We start from the raw sequence: 19,459 nt of genomic DNA on the forward strand, positions 1-19,459 counted from the left end.
GGCTTACAGGCAGGGGGAAAAGATTAGGGGCTAAATTTTTGGAAGCATCTTTCAAATCTAAATGACAAAGCTGTGAAGTTGAGGTATTTGTGCTTGCAAATCTGCTCTGACACTATATAAATTTGCTGACACATGATAAGCCCCTGTGTGTATGCTTGGCTGTTTAAGGCTTTGAGCTCAGAATATTTTTGGTGCAAGTTGGGATGAAAAAAAGAAAACACAAAAAACCCCAAACCACCCCACCCCCTCCAAACCCCCACTGAGCTGAAGCTGCCAAGAATTTAGCCCCAGATTTTGGGCATATAGGAGCTATGCATGCTGTTTGTTTGGTAAATGAGCTTGCAATTGGCCTGTGAAACGCCGTTTACCCAGCGTTGCTTTGGTGTCTGAACAAGCTACGTTGAGCACTGCACATTTCTTCTTCCAGTTCCTGTTCCAGCAGCTAGGGATGTTGGTGTCCTTTGTGAGGAGTCATATTCGGCCCTATATGGATGAAATTGTCACCCTGATGAGAGTGAGTACAACCTTTAAAGCCAGCATCTTACTGTCAGAAAAGGTGGATAATGTTTCTGTCATGGTCAAATGTATCAATTACTTCATAAATGCATGTGAAGTGTAGAATTCCATGTATCTGATGTAATTGTATGTTGAAATAATATTTACTTGAAATAATCATCCATGGTTACTGGTAACTGCAAAAAGAGCAGCTCCTGGGTTCTGCTGGTGCCTGAGTTCTTCTGAGTGCTTGGGTTTTGTGCACCTACTACTTTCAGAAACAGTCTTAGCAAGAGGTGTTTGGCGTTCATAAATACATGGCATTTCACTTCATTTTCACTTACTGTTTGCAAACACTTAGAAGGATCAGTTGCCTAGATGTTGTTTTTAACAGCTATAAATATACTGAAGGCACAGAGTGTTTTAAAAACAGACCAAAACTGCCAATTTATATTAGGCTGAGGGAAGTATAGTCCCACCCTGCAATCTTGAATTGATCTAGAGACTGTCTTCTGCACTTTGCTTTTCTTGTAATTGGTACAGCTCAGTTTGAAGAACTGTTTTTTCCTTTTTTTCCCTTCTGTAGGACTTCTGGGTCATGAACAACTCCATACAGAGCACAATTATCCTACTTATCGAGCAAATTGTGGTAGCTCTAGGAGGCGAATTCAAACTTTATCTGCCTCAACTCATTCCTCACATGTTACGGGTCTTCATGCATGACAATAGTCAGAGTCGCATCGTCTCTGTCAAGGTGAGCGGGAAGCTGCAGCAGCTGGGTTGGCGTGGGTATTGCCGAGGCCGGTGGATGCTCCATGCGCCGTGCTCCGGCAGGGCTTCTTCCGTGCGTGTTGTGAGCAGATGGGATAGGTGGCAGTTCAGGCTTGGTGTGGAATGGAGCAGACAGTACTTTGTGCAGGGTTGAGGCAACTTCTCACTGGACATTGATTTATTTTCAATGCATCTCCTTCACGACTTTGAGTCACAGTGGGTCATTTTTCCCTCTAGCTATTGAATGCGATCCAGCTCTTTGGAGCTAACCTGGATGACTACCTTCACTTGTTACTACCTCCCATTGTAAAGCTATTTGATGCCCCAGATGTCCCAGTGGTGGCTCGCAAGTAAGTGCTGGTGGCTTTGCAGTCTCTTTGTGTTTGTCTGTGACATCCAAGTTCCGCAGTGGCTGCCCTAGCTACATGTAGATTGAAATACTGCTTAGCTCCTTCCACGGGTTTTCTGTGTTAAATCATGGTGCAAGGGTATTTTTAGTTGGTCATCGCAGCACTGTTACTAGCTTTTCTTGGGTATAGATTGTTAATTTCTGGTTCTCACTGACCAGTATTTTAGTCACTGCAACTTGCAAGCTGTCCTGCAAGTACTAGCTGCATTTACAGCGTTCTGGTGACCTGTTCTTCTTATTACTGTTGATGCCAAGAAGATTCTGGTGACCTGTTCTTATTACTGTTGATGCCAAGAAGGACTGAGCATGAATCGCCTTTGTATTTTTAAATCTCGTTTCTCCTGTCTTATACGATGAGAGATAAGTCCTCCCTTCTTTCTGCTCTGACTCTAGAGCTGCTCTAGAAACAGTGGACCGCCTGACAGAGTCCCTGGATTTCACTGATTATGCTTCACGGATTATTCACCCCATCGTGCGAACCCTGGATCAGAGCCCTGAGCTGCGAACAACTGCAATGGACACCCTCTCCTCTCTAGTGTTCCAGCTGGGAAAGAAGGTAATATTCTTCTTAGGCTTGAAAGCTCATAGAAGGAGGGGATGTCCCAAAGATCAAGGCTTTAAAGTTGCATATTTATAATGCACTAATTCTGGATTTTAAAGAAAACAGATTTTCCTTTTCTTAATTGTTTCTGGAATTGGGAGTTACTGCAATCAAACCTTCAGGATTAGTTTCTTATAAGATCAAAGAAACAAACAGAGAATTTTATTGCTCTTGGTGAGACTGATTAACTAGCTTTCAATGCATTCCCCTGCACAGTACCAGATCTTCATCCCGATGGTGAACAAAGTTCTAGTGCGACACAGAATTAACCATCAACGCTATGATGTTCTGATCTGCAGGATTGTAAAGGTGAGTTGACAAGTACAGCTGCTTGCATAAGGGCACTTTGGGGATGTTTTCATGTTGAAACAGGTGTAACTGGAAACTTCACTTTGGTTTATGAGTAACTCAAAGAATAGTTGTTGCTGTATTTATGTGTTAAGCTTTTTAAGGAGACTTTGGGATTGTATTGGGAAAATTTTTGTCAACTGGTGTCAATTATTTCCCATAGAAAAAGCACTGCAAGTGCTAAGTAAGAATTTAGACTTGTAGCCAGTGTCATTACTTTTTTCCTCAGTATTTCTTAAATGTGGATTTACCCTATTTTTCCCACAGTTTTAGGACTTGAGACCTTGTTACCTCAGTATTTTCTGTAGCGTGTCCCACATTTTAAAAATTCAGTAGCTGCTTTGCAGTTTGATTAGTGTAGAACAAGTAGCGCACTGCTGTTCAAGGCTTACTAGTGAGTCAGTAGGAGAGGGCTTGTTTTAAGGTGTATTATTTTGGCTTTTAAGACTAGAAGCTAAGTTTTTTTACTAGTTACCTTGAACAGAAAAGGGATATCATTTGAGTTCTCTGGTTTATAGGGTGTGATTGTTATCATGAAACACGGTTGTTTGCTTCACAAATTTTGCTGTGAGATTGGACGTTTCTCTGACTTTATCATCCATTTGGCTTGTAGAAAATTGCTTTTGTATGTGTGGGTGTGATCTTCATTGTAAGCCATGTGTTGTAGGGCTATACTCTTGCTGATGAAGAGGAGGATCCCCTGATTTATCAGCACCGAATGTTGAGAAGCAACCAGGGGGAAACTTTGGCCAGCGGTCCTGTGGAAACAGGTCCCATGAAGAAATTACATGTTAGCACCATCAACCTGCAGAAGGTGAGACTGGAGCACTGCACAGTAGGAGTTTGCTGCTGAAGGGAGGAGCTTTTGTGACACATCTAAGGAGTTTGTCCAGTGCATCCAAGCTGTTTATTTAAATATCTTTTCTGTTGCCAGTTCTGTACAAAACAGGCCAAAGCTATATCTCTAAAATTAGAAGGTGCTAAGCAACTTTAAAGATAACAGCAGCTGAGTTGTCAGACTATTAATGGCCGTGGAGTATTCTTGACACTTTCTTGTTATGTGAAGTGTGAACAAGGCTTTCTAGAGAACAAAGAATCATCTGTAGCTTCTAGACATCTATTTCAGAGCCCCTGCCTTTTTTTGCCAGCCACTTTTCTTACATCTTAGTGCTGTATTCTCTTGATGCCAGTACAGAACTTAATAGCTAAGCACTGGCTGATTTGAACAGTAAATGCATATAGCACTCGGCTCAGTAGTGGGTGTATTGCTTTGAAAATGCTGGACTTAAAAATACTTAATGCATTTAGAATTACATTTTTAAGTTGGTGTTTCAACAGTGGCTTCAGGTCTTGATGTATTTTTATAGGGCAAGAATTATTCATGTTAAATTCTTGGCATGTCATGACAGGAATACATTCAGGGAAGATTTCTTAGAAATGAGACTGAAATACTGCAAATTATCCAGTAAAGGTAACAATTTTGGGGAATTGAGAAGAGAATCTCAACAGTGATTTGGAGCTGTTAAGAAATAATGAGGCATGCTAATGGATTTCATCTGCTTTTGGACAGTGCTTCATTTGGTAGTTGAATTGTCTTGCTGTACTGCAGGCCTGGGGAGCAGCAAGAAGAGTTTCCAAAGATGACTGGTTGGAATGGTTACGAAGACTGAGTTTGGAGCTGCTGAAAGATTCCTCCTCACCATCCTTGCGCTCATGTTGGGCCCTGGCTCAGGCATATAACCCCATGGCTCGGTAGAGTAATTCTGGTTTTTTTGCATCACTTGAAATTGCAGATGCAAGCCAAATATTGCAGGGAGAAAAAGCTCTTGGGTTCTGTAAATAGAGAGAGTTCCTGCTATGGGACAAACCCAATAGCTGGCAACTTGATTTAATTTCCACCCTTCCCAGTTGGCAGTTCCATGATATGCACAAAATCTTTCAGTGGAATTCTGTGTGTTAGTCTAGAAATAACATTAAGGGACATGAAAGTGAATCTGAAAAAATAGCAGTTCTGTGAGTGAATTAAAATACCTCTGAGTGGAACAAGCCACAGTGTTTTATTTCTTTTGCAACTAGTATGTCTGAGGAAACTGAGTTTCTGTAAGCAGTTACCTGTTTGTCTCTTCTTGATGGTATATGCTTGTCATCTCAGTTCATATGTGCCTGACTACTGCTATTCAGAGTGTTCATTCCTGGTTTAATTTAGTCTTAATGTGAGACTTCATCATTTTTGAAATAGAAGGGCAAACAGCATGATGAGAAGTCAGCAGTTCCTAGGTAGGCAGAGGTAATGCTGGCATCCCCCATGTATACTCCATGCATCTCAAACCCATGCCACAGTATTTCTCCACAGTACTAGACAAGGGCTGTCACTGTATCTGTTTTTCATCACTGTATGCAAACTCCAGCTACTGCAGTCCTTTTTGAGCACAAAAACCAAGTGATGCAGCACGTGTGTCTGGGGAAGTGTAGGCTCATGTTTTTCACTACATGCGCTTGTGATCTAAGACAGACCAGGACTGGTTCTTTGTAGCAGAAGAGAAGAGCATCCTTGATGCTATGGGGAGTTCGTTCTAGCCTGAAATACTTGCTAGCGTATGATAGGAAGGTATTTCTACTGTTATAGTAACTCATCCTATTATATATTCTTAAAATGCAGGTTTCACTATTTGGTACAGAAGTTTATAAAAGCTAATCGTTACTTATTGCAGGTAGACATATAAATGCGTTTTGTAGCTCCCTTTTTCTGAATATGAAGGCAAGTCTGCTGTCAAATAGAATTTTTCTCATGAATAATGGATCCCTGCCTCTCACTCTCTTCTGTTTTTACCTCCTCAGGGATCTCTTCAATGCTGCTTTTGTTTCATGCTGGTCTGAACTGAATGAAGACCAGCAGGATGAGCTCATCCGAAGCATCGAATTGGCCCTGACTTCTCAGGACATTGCAGAAGTCACTCAGACACTGCTGAACTTGGCAGAATTCATGGAACACAGTGACAAGGTAGAGATGCTGTTAGGCAACTCTCTCTAATGCTGCCTGGCTGGTGTCTAGTCTTTGGAAACAATGGGAATAGTTCATGCATGCTTCCCTTTTTTTTTTTTTTTTCCCCCCTAATACTCATTCTGCTTTTGATGTATGTGCTTCTGCGCAGGGTCCACTGCCTTTGAGAGATGATAATGGCATCGTCCTCCTGGGGGAAAGAGCTGCAAAATGTCGAGCATATGCCAAGGCCCTTCACTACAAGGAGCTGGAATTTCAAAAGGGTCCCACCCCAGCCATTCTAGAGTCTCTCATCAGGTAGGACCACAACCAATGAGATTTCTGCTCTTGCATTAGTACCCAATTTAGGATACCTTTAGGAGGAATGTAGACAGTTCTTAGGATTTCGCTCTGCCACGACTTTTGTAGGCTTAGTAGCTAGCTTGCAGATGTAGACTCCTAGCTGCTGGCTTCTGCCCTTCCAATATGGGGTTAAAATTGAGATAGAAGCCATGGGAATTTATGCAGGAAAAAGTGGAGCCTTCTACTTTTCTACATCTCACCCTTCAAGTTCAGTATGGGATGTCCTGGAGTGGCTGTAAGTTAGATGAGAGATATTTCTACACCTATACATAAATAGGCCAGAAAAGCTGAAGTTCTTGTCTAAAATTTGTCATCAAATTCTGCTCATCTAGCTTAGGTAGGTCTCAGTCTTCATATATCAAATGGAAGGTATTGTAACAAGAGTGTATTGTTCCTGAGCTTTGTCAACAAGAACAATGTTAGCCTGGAATACCTGCACAGCGTTTGGTACTCAACTATATGTTTTGAAACATGAATCTGTTTCATATTACAGAAATGTTAACTCTACCAGTTGAGATGGATGAATTGATTTTGATTGAACAAAAATCTTAGCTCTGTCTGCAGACAGTGAATTTTTCAGCCCTCCTACTTCCTTGGAGTTGTGCTTTCCTGTTTTTTGTTTTTTTTTTTTTTTCCCTCCCTCTTTTATTCTTTTATCCTTTGTCCTCTCTTATTTTTTCTGAGGAAAATACAGAATTCAGTGTATTCCCTTTCTTGGCCTCAGTTACTTGTGCAGCTGTTTGTTTTATTTTCTTTCTGCCAAAAAGCAGGTTAAGGAGCAAAGACTTGGAAGTAAAGCAAGATTAAAAATTAAAGACAATTTATTAGAAATGAAAAAGGTTTTAGAAACCTTTAAAAATCCATTTTAAAGACCACAATTAAAATAGTTCCAACTATAGTTCCACACAGTTGAAATTTACAGTATGAATAGTCAAACATATGTAAGGCAATTCCCAAGGCACCTTTATCTCCCATTTCACGCAAGACTGAACAATTTAAATTAGACTCAAACTCTCTTTAGGATGCATAAAAATAGATATATTAACTATAACTATCTTTTCCAACATATTCAAACAGAGTGGTATGGCTACAGGAGGGGTCTCTTTTTTAACTGTTCTTCATAAAACTGTTATGCGAGAAACATACTCATTTTTGACTAACATCTCTAGGTAACTTGGAATTGGGGTAGGCTGCAGAACAGATTTTAATACTCCTCGGCATGGTATGCTAGCAAACATTCCCTTACATTTTAATAACTTCGGGCACTTCTCTGGTGTGTGCTAGTGTTTTGCTCATGGATACACTGGTTTTAAGTTTTGGGGATGAATTGTTTTGGCTGGGTCTGGACTTTTTGCTAGCCTGTTGTTCGTTCTTCATCTTACTGACATATAGCACACAGAGGTTCTAACCTGAACTGAATTGGGTGGCAGCCCAGAAAGTTGCTCTCTAGTTTACCAACCTTTAGGTGACCTGTGGATAGGAATAAGCATCACAGAGCATATGGGACAAATTTACCATCTGCTGGGTGCAGCCCTCTGGGGACTTACTTGAAGCAGCAGCAGGAGATGTCAGTAAAGCTTCAGGAGAGAACCTGGGCAATATTAATTAATCCAGATCTTAGGAGCTTCGGTCTTTTTCCTCTGTGGGAATGTAAGCCACTTACTGTGGCACTTCTGATTGATCCCTCTGGTTGGAAACGGGTATGTCGTTTTTGTGATTTGAGTCCCTCTTGAAAGGCATTACTCAGCGCTGCTTACTCTAGACACCGAAGGAAAGGCAACAGAGAGGCTTTCTTTTTTCAGTCCCTGCCTAGTTGGTTAATACTAAGGCGACCCGCTAGTCACAATACTAGTGAGAACATGTCAGTAGGTTTTCTGAAGGTGCTGCAAGTGCATTTTGTCCTAACCTATTCTAACACAAGATTTTTCCCTTTGGAAAGAGCCTTAAGAGAAGGAAATAAGTTTGAGCCCTGATAACACTAGTGGCTGTGGCTGGTGCTTAGTGTGCCTTAGTGTTTGTGTGTGTGTGTACACAGCCAGTATGTACTGATGCACATATTGGATGCAATGAAGAATTATTTGAGTGATTTTGAGCTGTCTGTTTCCCACCTTCTGTGCAGTGGCATATTATGTAGCTGTACAATCAAATATTGGTTCCCTCTACGGTTTGAAATCCTCTGGCCGGATCTTCATCTCAACTCTCTTCAGTGAATAGGTTGATCCATGCCATCCATACCAGGTGATTCCATCCATGTTCTTGGTGTGTTCTCCTTTGCGGTAGTAAACCCCGTTCAGATTGGAATCTGTGCAGCAGTTGTACCAATATCCACCTTTTCAGAAAACAAATTATAAGATTCCTGGTGAGCCATTTACTTAAAACAGGTATGTTTTGTATTAAGAACTATTGCTCCTTCCTGAGAAGAGTGACCAGAATGTAGCGTTTAATCCCTGGATCTTATGGCCCTAATACTGCAGGTAAATCAAAATCTAACACAGCTACTAAATACATAAAGGCTTTACAGTTACATAGTCAAATCAGTCCAGTAGCTTTTCAATTAGTTGCTCATTCCTCTTAGAACATTTCCTTGATGTGTTTCTGTCTCTGATGCTGAGAGTTGGCATAGGAAATGAATTTGGGTTCTTAGCTTGGGCATCTTAAGGTCTTTAAAAGGTTTCTGGACTGTGCAAGTAAGCTGTGCTGTTTTATTGAGACTGATATCAACAATTTTATTGGCATATCCTGTAAGGGCACAATGAGGAAATTAAAAATAAAGGGCAAGATGCACTGAAGACAATTATGTTTGACAGACCTTGTATAAAGTTAATTGAATGAAGAGAGTAACCTCATTAGAGGCTCTTAATAGAGTAGGAATAAAGGTTAGAATTCAGGCTGAACCTTGAGATGCATCTGGGATAACAATATAGGAGAATAATTACAAGTCCCTAATACCAGAATTGAAACCTCACAAAAATACAAGAAAACAAAAAGCCGTCTCGATATACAGGAACACCTTCCTGCACCGCTGAATTGCATCAACATCTGAGAGTCTGGCAGCTTGGCAGATGCCCATCATGGGCTGGATAGCAGTGTGTGTAGGTGAGCACACACTAAGTCGTTGAAGAGTACTGATGTCTGTAACGTACAACCTGGCTCTGTGGAAATCGGCTTTAACTGCTAGGTTTCCCACATAACAGATAAGTGTGTATTCCAGAATTGGTCACCTCTCCCTTGCTTTGCCATCCAGATGCTACTTACTAGGTACTTGGAAAAAGGGAGCCTTGGGCTCTCTCCAGATTACCCAGGCAGCTCTCGGGATAGGAAGGTGTTCGGACGTTTTACCTTTACGGAACTGGGCGCAGTCATCCACGCACTTGTCATTGTCCTTGTCCTTCGTGCTGAAGGCTGTGTTGTTGTGGTACCTTAGGGAATCGCGCCCTGTGTTGCCAGTGTAGTTCCCCACAAAAAGACGATAGCTATTGATTTCGTTGCTCAGGGTGAATTGCTTATATTGCGCATAGCGTATGTTACCTTCCCAGTCCTGCCACAGTGGAGAAGAAACAGGTCCTAGTAGAAGAGTTATGAAAAGACTCCACCCTCTTTGTTTATACTCCCTGCATGCTGTGTATCTTTTCTCAGTCCTAGATTTTTCATGAGTTTCTCTCTCTCAGACACAGACTGCAGAAACTTAACTGTTAAGGCAAAGAAACTTCCCAGAGCAAAGCATCCTATTTCCAAGTCTTCTCTGCGCTGGTGTTAATATACATATGGAAACCTGGTGCACAGCTCTTGCATTCAACATCCTTGTCTCATAATGTGCTGCCTCAAGTAATTTTTTTTCCTCTCTGGAAGAGTGACTTAGATATAAAGCCTTTCAACTCACTTTTTCCATTATACATATCCCATCCCTCAAAGCTATTGTACCAGTTGTCAACTAAGCTAAGTCAAACCCAAGTCTTTAGGAGACCGTAGAAATTGTTTTGGAGTAATACAATGCAAACTCTTGTACACAGGCTGGAAGGATGTGCTGCAAAAGGGGCAGACTCGGAGTCTTTAAAACTTTATTGGGCATCTCTGTGAATCTTTAAATCTGAGGTGGTCAGAAGTTGGATCCCTGTCTTCAGTGGGTCCAGCAGGATTCTCTAGAGCCCTGCACATTCCCTAAGACACGACCTGTATGTAGACAGAAGGTTCTCCTACTGACTGCATGCTGGGGAACATAATTCTGCCTTGTCCTTGAATGTACCACTAGGTCCATCCTACCTCCTCTTCCTGTAATTAAAGCATGCAGGTTCTTTGGGCCTCCTATGGAGATAGGAGGTGGTATCTGCTACTAAAGAATCACTTTGTACAAAAACTCTTTTGTTGCTGAAATTAAGAGCATATTGATTACCTCCAATTCCACTCGCAGAACAGTGGGGCGTCTTGAAAGTCGGTAGATATTTTCGTTTCCCAGCCAAAAATCTCCCCGAATATTGCCAAAACCTTCCCTGTATTGTTTCCAGTCCCTATTGAAAGATGTCAAACCAACTTTACGTCTTTGGATGATAGTCCAGCCGCCTCCATCTGTCTCCATATCACAGAACACCTAGAACAGGAAAAAAGGCAGTGTTGAGTTGTCTGTAGACTTGGGAAGGTTCAGTTCTCTTAACACAAGACAAGATTCACAACTTGAAGAAATTCTTATTTTGTTTAAGTCATGGAAAAAATTCATTAAATGAACCCTTTTTTCTGTTTTCCTTCTTTGATAGTCCAGCCGCCTCCATCTGTCTCCATATCACAGAACACCTAGAACAGGAAAAAAGGCAGTGTTGAGTTGTCTGTAGACTTGGGAAGGTTCAGTTCTCTTAACACAAGACAAGATTCACAACTTGAAGAAATTCTTATTTTGTTTAAGTCATGGAAAAAATTCATTAAATGAACCCTTTTTTCTGTTTTCCTTCTTAATGATTCAGAGTGCAGGGTATCACAGCTCAGTATGTGCTCTCTTCATCTCTGTGGTAGAGAAGTACTTCTTTATTATATTTGAAAAGACATGTCATACACTGTGTACTTGATATCCTTACCTCCAGCTCTGGACTCCCCAAAAATTCATCAGGAGGTAGCTTGTAAACACCAGAGATTCGGTAGTTCCTCTGATACAGTGATGAGCAGTCATAGACGGCATCTACTTGAATCAGAATCAGAAAGTAAGAATCTGAACCGCAACAACTACTCCCCTGTAAGTGTGGTTTCAGTAAAGCTTGGTTTGTACTACAGGGAGTAATTAAGTGAAAAAGACTTCCCACAAGTCTAATGTTTTCATGAAATGGTTTGGATTTGATCTATGCATGCACTGGAAAAAGCACTGGGACTTTGATTTTTTTGTTTGGTTGGGTTTTTTTTCCTTTGTTTGTTTGGTTTGGTTTAACCTCTCCTATCCAGAGAGACATCCCTGCTGTCTCTTCACACTGCTACTGTGCCTGTGCTGGAAGCTAAAAAGGTATATATATTTATTGTCCACCCATACCCCCCAGGATAACAAAGGCTCATCTGGCTAGGCCTGCTGCCAGATGCCCGTTTTGAATGTGCTTGAGTGGCGTAGCCAGGTGTGCCGATGAGGCAAGATTTGCTCGGCACGTTTTTCACTAGAGCCTGTGACAGAGAGGGTGCCTTTCAGCTCCAGTCAGTCTGTCAGTCTCTGCAAACCTCCTTTATTCCCTTGGCAGGGCCTGACTGAAGATGGCAAAATGCACAGCTATGCTGGCATATCTCACCTGGTGAGGTGAGACACTTCTGTTCTAAATACCTTCTGGGCCAGTTTCTTCTGTGTCTTATTGTATTTTTTGTAAGCCTTTACTACGGCTCCAAAGATAAACCTGATGGTAAATTTTTTAAGACCTTCTGTAAGCAGTGGTGTGTCAAAACTGGCCAATTGGAACTTTTTGTAAGAAGAGTTTACTAAATAGATTTAGAAGTTTTTCTTTTGCATTTAAAAAAGAAAAAATCCAAACGAAGTCTTCTAGCCAACCCAGTCATCCCAGACAACTGCAGTCTCTTTAAGGCAGTTTTAAGCTTGTTGCAGTGAATTTCATGTTAAGAGCAAAGTCAGCAAAAATGACACTTTCTCCTACAAGTGGCTTTACAGGTAGCTGACCTACAAAATGCACCTGCATTCCATGTTGAGTACAGGCCTGTGCAATCACTCTGTGCAGTGAAATTTTCCCTCAGGGAAGAGAGAATTTTGAACAATTTAACTGTGTTCTGCCCAGGCTTATATCACAGTTTTCATCTTGCTTCATCTACAGCCTTGAAGTTTTGAGAATTATCACTCGAATCACTCTTTTACTCTGATTCAGGGATAGTCATAAAGATACAATTACAAATCTCCAGTAATGCTTGGAGAGCATTTCTAATAGTTTTATCAACTTCTAGTCCCCTGTCAGCACTGTGAACTCGGAGGATATTACTGCCAGAGCCATCCCCTGACAAAGCCATCTCCCTTTTTTTTTTTTTTGGATTGGTACAGTAGTGCTCAGAAAATTAAATACTAGACTGAGTTCCTCACTGTACAAATGCAGCACCTGTTCAGTTTTTCTTCTCCCTGATAACAGGCATACACATATTAAAATACAGCTGGATCGTTGGACTTGTGGCAGACAAATTCCGACAGGTTTTCTCAGGATCACCTGCCTACAGAAGTACTTTAAGCAGGAGTATTCAGTATGCATACTGGCTAATCGCATTAGTGGGACATGCTAGCATGAAGTCATTAGCTCATTCTGTGCGTTAAGAGGTGAATCTGGGAGCTTGGCGACTCCCTTCTTACCAGCTGAAGTTTGTGTCACCGTCTGAGCCGCCTGGAGTTGCATGATATCTATCTGGTTGTTCATTTCGGAGTATTTGCTCTCCGCATCAATGAGGCGAGACTCCATCTGCTTGGTGCTCCCTTCCAGCTCCATCACCTGCATGACCACGTTCACCCAGTCGCCTTCCTGCTTCTTGCTCAGCTCCTGCAGCATTCTGCTCAGGTTGGCTACTTGCAACTTGAGCTCCTTAACCTCGTCGCAGCAGCCTGGCATCCTGGACTGTGCGTTCCCGTTGACTGTTCTCCTTCTAGGAGGCTTCTGCAGCAGTGCTGGGTAGATTGCCACAGACAGAGTGACAATGCAGAGCCATGCCAGCTGAGCTGTGGATCTCGCTGGCATTTTTGCTTACAGCAGCAGAAAACTTCCAGCTGGCTGCGGGTAGCCTGAATGCAGCTGGGGTAGGTATGAAACTTTCTGCAAGTGCTACAGCAGACTGGTACCTAGATTTCTTCCAATGAAGTGAGTCTCTGAAGGTGGAGCCTGAAGAAGTCACTTTTTTCAGACCCCTCCTGTCAGTCTGTGCACTTTGGAAGTCTGTCCCAGAGCATCTTATATACTATTTTTCTGTTTACCTCCACCCCTCGAAGCTTTCTGGCCCCTCCCAGTTCATATCAGGTGTTTACAGGGTGAAATTGGAACAGGCTTCAGCCAGGAGATGTTGGGGAGAGCAGGAGAGGCTTCACTCAGCTCTGTCTTTAAGAGGTGTGGGAGAGGGCTAGGAAACGCAGAGAGTTTCCAGCAGTTATTGCCTACTGGATTGTAGCCCTCTTGGTAACTAGTTCTGGCACTTGAGTAACCTAAGAGCAGTAGAGGTCCAGAACATGAAAAGGCTGTCCAAACAGGATGAGTTTATAAAAGCTGAAGGAAGCTTTTATAAAGCTTCCTTTTTTTTTTTTACCTCCCTAGCAGGTAGCCAGCCCTAGCTGCAACAAGTCCTACTAATATATTCCCCAGAAATTGTAGGAGGTAACTCCGTGCTTGTGGTATTTCTTAATTTACGTATTTTAGCCAATTCATCAGTTCAGCCTCTGATCCTCCTCTCCCTGGACACTGGTGTCTCTGCACTGTTTGTTCTTTAGAATTCCACACTGTTCTTTCCTTTTTCGAGATGGGCTATCTGAGGGTGGGACAGAAAGAAGTCTGCAAAACAGGCAAGGTGCAATCCATGCCTCTGTTTGCTCATCGTGGACAAGCGAAAGGACGTTAAGTAACGCTGAAGGGCAGGCTGCTTAAAATTGACAAGAGATGGGTTTTTTGCAGACAATGCGGACGGTCTAACCCCGGCATTGTGAAGGCCAGTTTTTTAACAGGATTTTAAGAGAGGAAAAACTATCAGCAATTAAAGTGTCTGCTTACCTAAAGTGTAAGTTTAAGAGTAAATCTTAAATCTTTAGACATTCAGAGTATAAGTCAGGAATAAGCTGGCTGAGATGGTGACTTCCAGTCTCCTCTTTTATACCTTTTAACAGTTCAGAAGTTGATTATAGCTGTTTGATCCCAAAGCAGAACTGTTTCTGCAATGGTGCAGCCTTTTGCAAAAGGTCTGCAACTTTTGCTCTCGTACAGCTGAGTTGTCTCTCCGCGGGCCAGCTGCTCTGTAATTGCCTGACCTGTGGGTTCTTGCATCTTCCTGCGAAGGTACTGATGGTGATAACTGGCAGAGATAAGATGCAAATGAAGGAGTAAACGGCTCATGGCTTGTGTATCTGCTGTTGGGGTAAACGTTATTAAAGCTTCTTGGTGTCCAAGAAGACAAAAGAAAGCTAATCTTGCTGCTTTTACAAAGAACATTAAGACAAACCCAGCTGAGACGTGCTGTCCCATCTAGACTTTTCTTGCTGATCCAAAGTGGCTACAGGATTTCTGGTAGATAGGAAAGATTAGAAAAGCCTTGCTGATCTGACATCCACTTTTAGGAACTAAGAAATGCAATTTCTTGTTGGTGCAGTTTCCTTTCCTCCTTAGCTTTGTTACACTTGTTGCTAGATGCTTTGTTTCTGTCTCTCTGATTTGCACCACAGCTAGCTAATAGATCTTCTGCAGGACAGAAATGAGACACCTCACAGGGTGCAAAGATTTAGGAAGAGGAAAGCATCAACACACTGAAGGGGTGGAATATGAGTACAGACGTGTCATAAAGCTGAATTTTCTCAGAGGAGGAAGAGGGGATCTTTTGGAGGAGGTCAGAATTGGACCTCTCCAAACAGGCAGCGTGAGTGTCTTGAGTTTCGTTGTGGGGTGCTATATTTCAGGCAGAAACCACTGTAATATCAGATGGTGAGGCTACTGGGTGGCTTTGGTGACCTGAGATGTGCAAGTACAATTAAAGTACTGAGGGCACCTCCACAGCAGACCGTAGGCTGCAGTCACATTTTTGTCATGGACATTCCAGAAACCTTCCATAGCAAAATTGCTTTTTATACTTCAGAACAGAAAGTGCCACTGCACACGGCTGAAAGCCTGACCTTTTTCTTCTGCCTCTAATCCTGTCTGAGCCCTCTTCCAGCTGGAGCTGCTGTCATTCCCAGGGGCAAATTCTTCTCAGGCTTCCTGTGATGAGAAATGTTTTTGTCAAAGTTGGAACAAAGAATAGGACAGGCCAGACTGTGGCTTCTCCGCCTCAAAAGCCATCCTGCTAACAGCCCCATCATGTTACATAGGACATCGATCCTTCCTGCAGCTCTAACTCACCATAACTGTTCTCTCTCGTGTGTGAAATTCAGACTGTACATTAGGAGGGGCACATGGAAGAGAGGAAACACTTGTATGTCCATGCATTCCCTCTCGATAAAAATTTTGGAAGGATCCAGGATTCAGCCAAACTCTCTGTTGCACACAGATGTTATGAAACAGTTCAGAAAGGCCTACGAATCCCCTCTCTAAACTGGAGCATTTAATTGGAAATGAGACAGCCAGGGCTTTATTTTGTGTTCAGCCTCTGATTTGTGTATCCTAATGCAAGCCATCATTCCTCTGCATACTTGATTTACCTGTTTTAAACCAGAGAGAATACTTTGTTGTCTCACTTCGTTCTGTGTAAGGGCATGATAATAGACATACTATGCAGGCTTGGAAAAGAGCACAAATCTTTCTGTCATTACTTTTGTGGAAGCATTAGGAGAGATTTGGGCAGACAGATCTCTCTTGGCAGAGATCTTAGCCTTAATGGAATTTGACTTCTTTATGAGTATCTGAAAGATGAATCTTCCCTTGTTGTATGGAGAACTGAGTGTAGTCACTTAGGCAGCAATAGCTTCTGATGCTAGTCATTGCCAGATCAGATCAGCTGGAGCAGTTCGCAGTCTGTAGGAAGCTGCTCCACTGTTATGTACTGGGATACTTACAACCGGAATTCAGGATCCTGTTTTGTTTTGGGCATGGCTAGGGAGAAACTAGTTCTGTGACAACTGAGTAGGTCCTAGTCCTGGGTTTTTTTTTTTTCCTTTCCCCCAGTGCTGGTCAAGAATTCAAGTATCATTTGGTTTGAAATCCATTGGCCTGGTTTTCCTCCATTATATTTTGTGTGTGGAAATATTCTGTTAGTAGCCAAGTAGATGAGATTCTAAAATCAAGAGTGAGGCAAATCCTTTTTGAATTTGTTAATGATGTAGGTTTAAAGTAGATGGCAGAATTGAATTTCAATGTGATTGCGGTTAATATGTACCCTGTGCTTATAGAATCACGGAATGGTTTGGGTTGGAAGGGACCTTAAAGACCATCCAGTTCTAATCCCCCTGCCAAGGGCAGAGACACCTTCCACTAGACCAGGTTGCTCCAAGCCTGGCCTTGGACCCTCCCAGGGATGGGGCATCCACAGCGTCTCTGGGCAACCTGTTCCAGTGCCTCCCCACCCTCTCTGGGAAGAACTTCTTCCTGATATCCAATCTAAATCTCCCCACTTTCAATTTAAACCTGTTACCCCTTGTCCTGTCACTGCAGGCCCTTGTAAAAAGTCCCCCCCAGCTTCCTGGTAGCCCCTTCAGGTACTGGAAGGGGCTATAAGGTCTCCCCAGAGCCTTCCCTTCTCCAGGCTGAACACCCCCAACTCTCCCAGCCTGTCCCCATGGCAGGGGAGCTCCATCCCTTGGAGCATCTTTGTGGCCTCCTCTGGATTTGCTCCAACTGATTGATACCCTTCTTATGTTTGGAGGTTATAATGTTGGTTGATGTTACCAAATTCAAGTATATTAGAATTACTTGAGTAGAACCAGTTATCTCTTGCCCCTGGAGGGCCAGATTAAATTGAGGTGGGTTTAAATGACTGCCTTCTCTGGGAAGCTGTTCTGGCAGGTGTATGTGAAGCTGAGACACGAATAAAAGCTCAGTGCCCTGTGGCTATTTATTTGGTAGCCAGTCATTGCAAAATCCTTAATATGCATCCGGCAAACGCTTAGCATTTAGCATTCCTGGTGCTTGCTGAGATGGCAAAGGCTCTCATCAGCTCTCTGCCGGCAGATCGCAGGAGATCACATTTTGTCAAAGCTGTGTGAAATACTGCTTTCCCCTCCCGGGAAGTGTGAAAGTGTTCACTTTGGAGATGCTCATAGAAGTTCTAAAATTCACTCTGCTATAGCTTTACTGTAATGACTAAATCCATAGTAAAGTCAAATAAAATTGTTGCCTACTGCAAAAACTAATGTAAAGCTCTGGAGTGTGATACAGGAACAGCGAGTACGAGGGCCTGATGAGAAACAAAACACTGATGCTTCCTACAGTCATTTGTCATTTCTTTTTACTTAACGTATCCTTTCTTTCCGTAGCCAATGCACAAAGCCTTTGGCTCTGTTGCTCCTTTTTCTGCGAAATATATTCTTTGGCAATTTTTTTTTTCTGCCGTCACTGAATGTGGTTAATAAAGAATAGGTGATACAAAACCTTTTGCAGCCCAAGCAGCAGGGCTGGCTAAGAATTTTATTGTAACTGTTCTCACTTCTTTTTCTTTCGAAACTCATGACTGTTTTCATTTGATTTGCCAGCGTTGATATCAAGATTGGAAATTTGGCCAATTCTAATGCCTGTGAGCAGTGTGGTGCACCCTTGCTGAAAAGCTGAAGGGGCTGCTCCTCTGTACGCAGTCAATCATTACAACGGTTTATTGAAAGCAGCTCTTGGCTGGTCTTGGTTTCTCAAACATATTTGTTCCCAGCATGGGAATAATTTTAGTGGCATGATGGAAACGCATTTGGTTTTAGGGTTGTTTGGGGGACAGTCAGTTGTTTTCTGAGGTTTGTTGAATCAAGGACTCAGGGATGCCTGAACACAAATAAACTGTAGAATTGAGGAAACGGGCCAACAAAGCCCATTCCTTTTGCCAGAGGATTATCTGTTCCCCAAAGTATCCACAAAGAAGCAGTGCCTTCCACGTATATCCCAGAAGCAAGCTCTCAGCACTTCTTCAGAAGGAAAAACAAGCTTGGCTTAGGTTGGTAAAATCTGCCACATAGAGGAGCTTTATAAACAAACTTGGGGAGACTAAAAGAAACAAGAGTTTGGCTTCTTGTCTAGACTTTGCACACAAGCTGCTATATTGAAAAAATAATGTTTCTCTCCCAAGTTTTGAGATGCTTTCTGGCAATAGGAAATGTGTGTGTTTCCTCACACACAAGGTAGGCTTGGGACCTCCTGAAAAGGCTCTGTTCAAGAAAGTTGTTCATTTTTATGGGAAGATAAGGAAGAGTCTAATCTCTTATTTCTCAGTTCTTGAAAATTTAATACATTTTGAGTCACAGAGAATATTGTTAGAGCCCCTCAAAGATAATAGAATACTGGAAAGCTCCCAGGACTTTATAAAAGAGACTATTTCTAGTAAACATTAGACATTTATGCCTGAGGTTTGCGGAGGAGAAAAGCCCGTCATTTGACTGCTCTTCAAAAAAAAAGTTTTTCATTCCCAGTTCATGTCTGGTTTCTGTTTAAATAGCCTTTAAATATACAAGCAATGGCAATATATTTCTCTTAAACAGTGTTCTTTTTTGTAATTCTAGCTCAGAGTGCTACAGTTTTATCTTTTGCACATCTAAGACCTACCTTTTTATCTGATCTCTTAATAATCAAACAGTAGGTTTATGTAACCTTTCACTAGTAATGAAATTCAAAGATTTAAGAATTTTGGCCAAGATTTTTGTATCAGGGAGTTTGCCAAGGATAGTCACTTTTTCCAATTACTATGTCATTCCATCCCTATAAAATTTTTTTCATCAGAAGGCTTGTCACATTTTGATATTCTACTCATCTGATCAAGTGCTACAAACAGGTTAGTGTTGGTCAGGAAGATTGGTTATTTTCCTGGGTACAGTACAGAGATTGACTAATAAATGGGGAGAAATTGTCTGTAATCTTGGATTTAACTGTCTTCTCAAAAAGCTTTCTGTGCCAGTGTCATTTTCTTATCCAGCTGCTTGGAATATAGTAATGAATGGTTTTGTTATCATGATCGATGTAAATTTTAATTCTACTGTGCTGCATTATGTAATTATGCAGCAAGTCCAGATGGGCCAAACTCATCCAAAACTTCATTGATAGAACCGAGTTCTGCAACTGATGAATCCTCATTTGGAAGGAATGTATAATGATCTTACGTTGTTTTTTTCTTCTTATCACTTTGTTTATTGCATAAAATGGGAAATGAAATGGTGGGTATTAAGCAG

At 41.9% G+C, this 19,459-nt stretch overlaps 2 protein-coding genes across 2 annotated transcripts in view; one reads left to right on the forward strand and one right to left on the reverse strand.

The window, feature by feature from the left end:
* MTOR (mechanistic target of rapamycin (serine/threonine kinase)) overlaps positions 1-19,459 on the forward strand; it is a 65,778-nt gene that overhangs the window by 12,724 nt on the left and 33,595 nt on the right. Inside the window, 9 exon segments of the mRNA XM_010160071.1 lie at positions 428-514; positions 1,082-1,249; positions 1,504-1,616; positions 2,069-2,231; positions 2,493-2,585; positions 3,292-3,438; positions 4,234-4,376; positions 5,463-5,625; positions 5,777-5,922. Coding sequence (XP_010158373.1) covers positions 428-514; positions 1,082-1,249; positions 1,504-1,616; positions 2,069-2,231; positions 2,493-2,585; positions 3,292-3,438; positions 4,234-4,376; positions 5,463-5,625; positions 5,777-5,922 — 1,223 coding nt within the window.
* Positions 8,127-13,151, reverse strand: ANGPTL7 (angiopoietin-like 7). The gene is made up of 5 exons (XM_010160059.1): positions 12,773-13,151; positions 11,031-11,131; positions 10,358-10,552; positions 9,307-9,505; positions 8,127-8,296 (listed from the first exon to the last, which is right to left on the reverse strand). The coding sequence occupies exons 1-5, from the start codon at positions 13,149-13,151 to the stop codon at positions 8,127-8,129; spliced, it is 1,044 nt and encodes a 347-aa protein (XP_010158361.1).

Source organism: Eurypyga helias, unplaced genomic scaffold (genome assembly GCF_000690775.1).
Source record: "Eurypyga helias isolate BGI_N326 unplaced genomic scaffold, ASM69077v1 scaffold2861, whole genome shotgun sequence".
Classification (NCBI taxonomy): Eukaryota; Metazoa; Chordata; class Aves; order Eurypygiformes; family Eurypygidae; genus Eurypyga; species Eurypyga helias.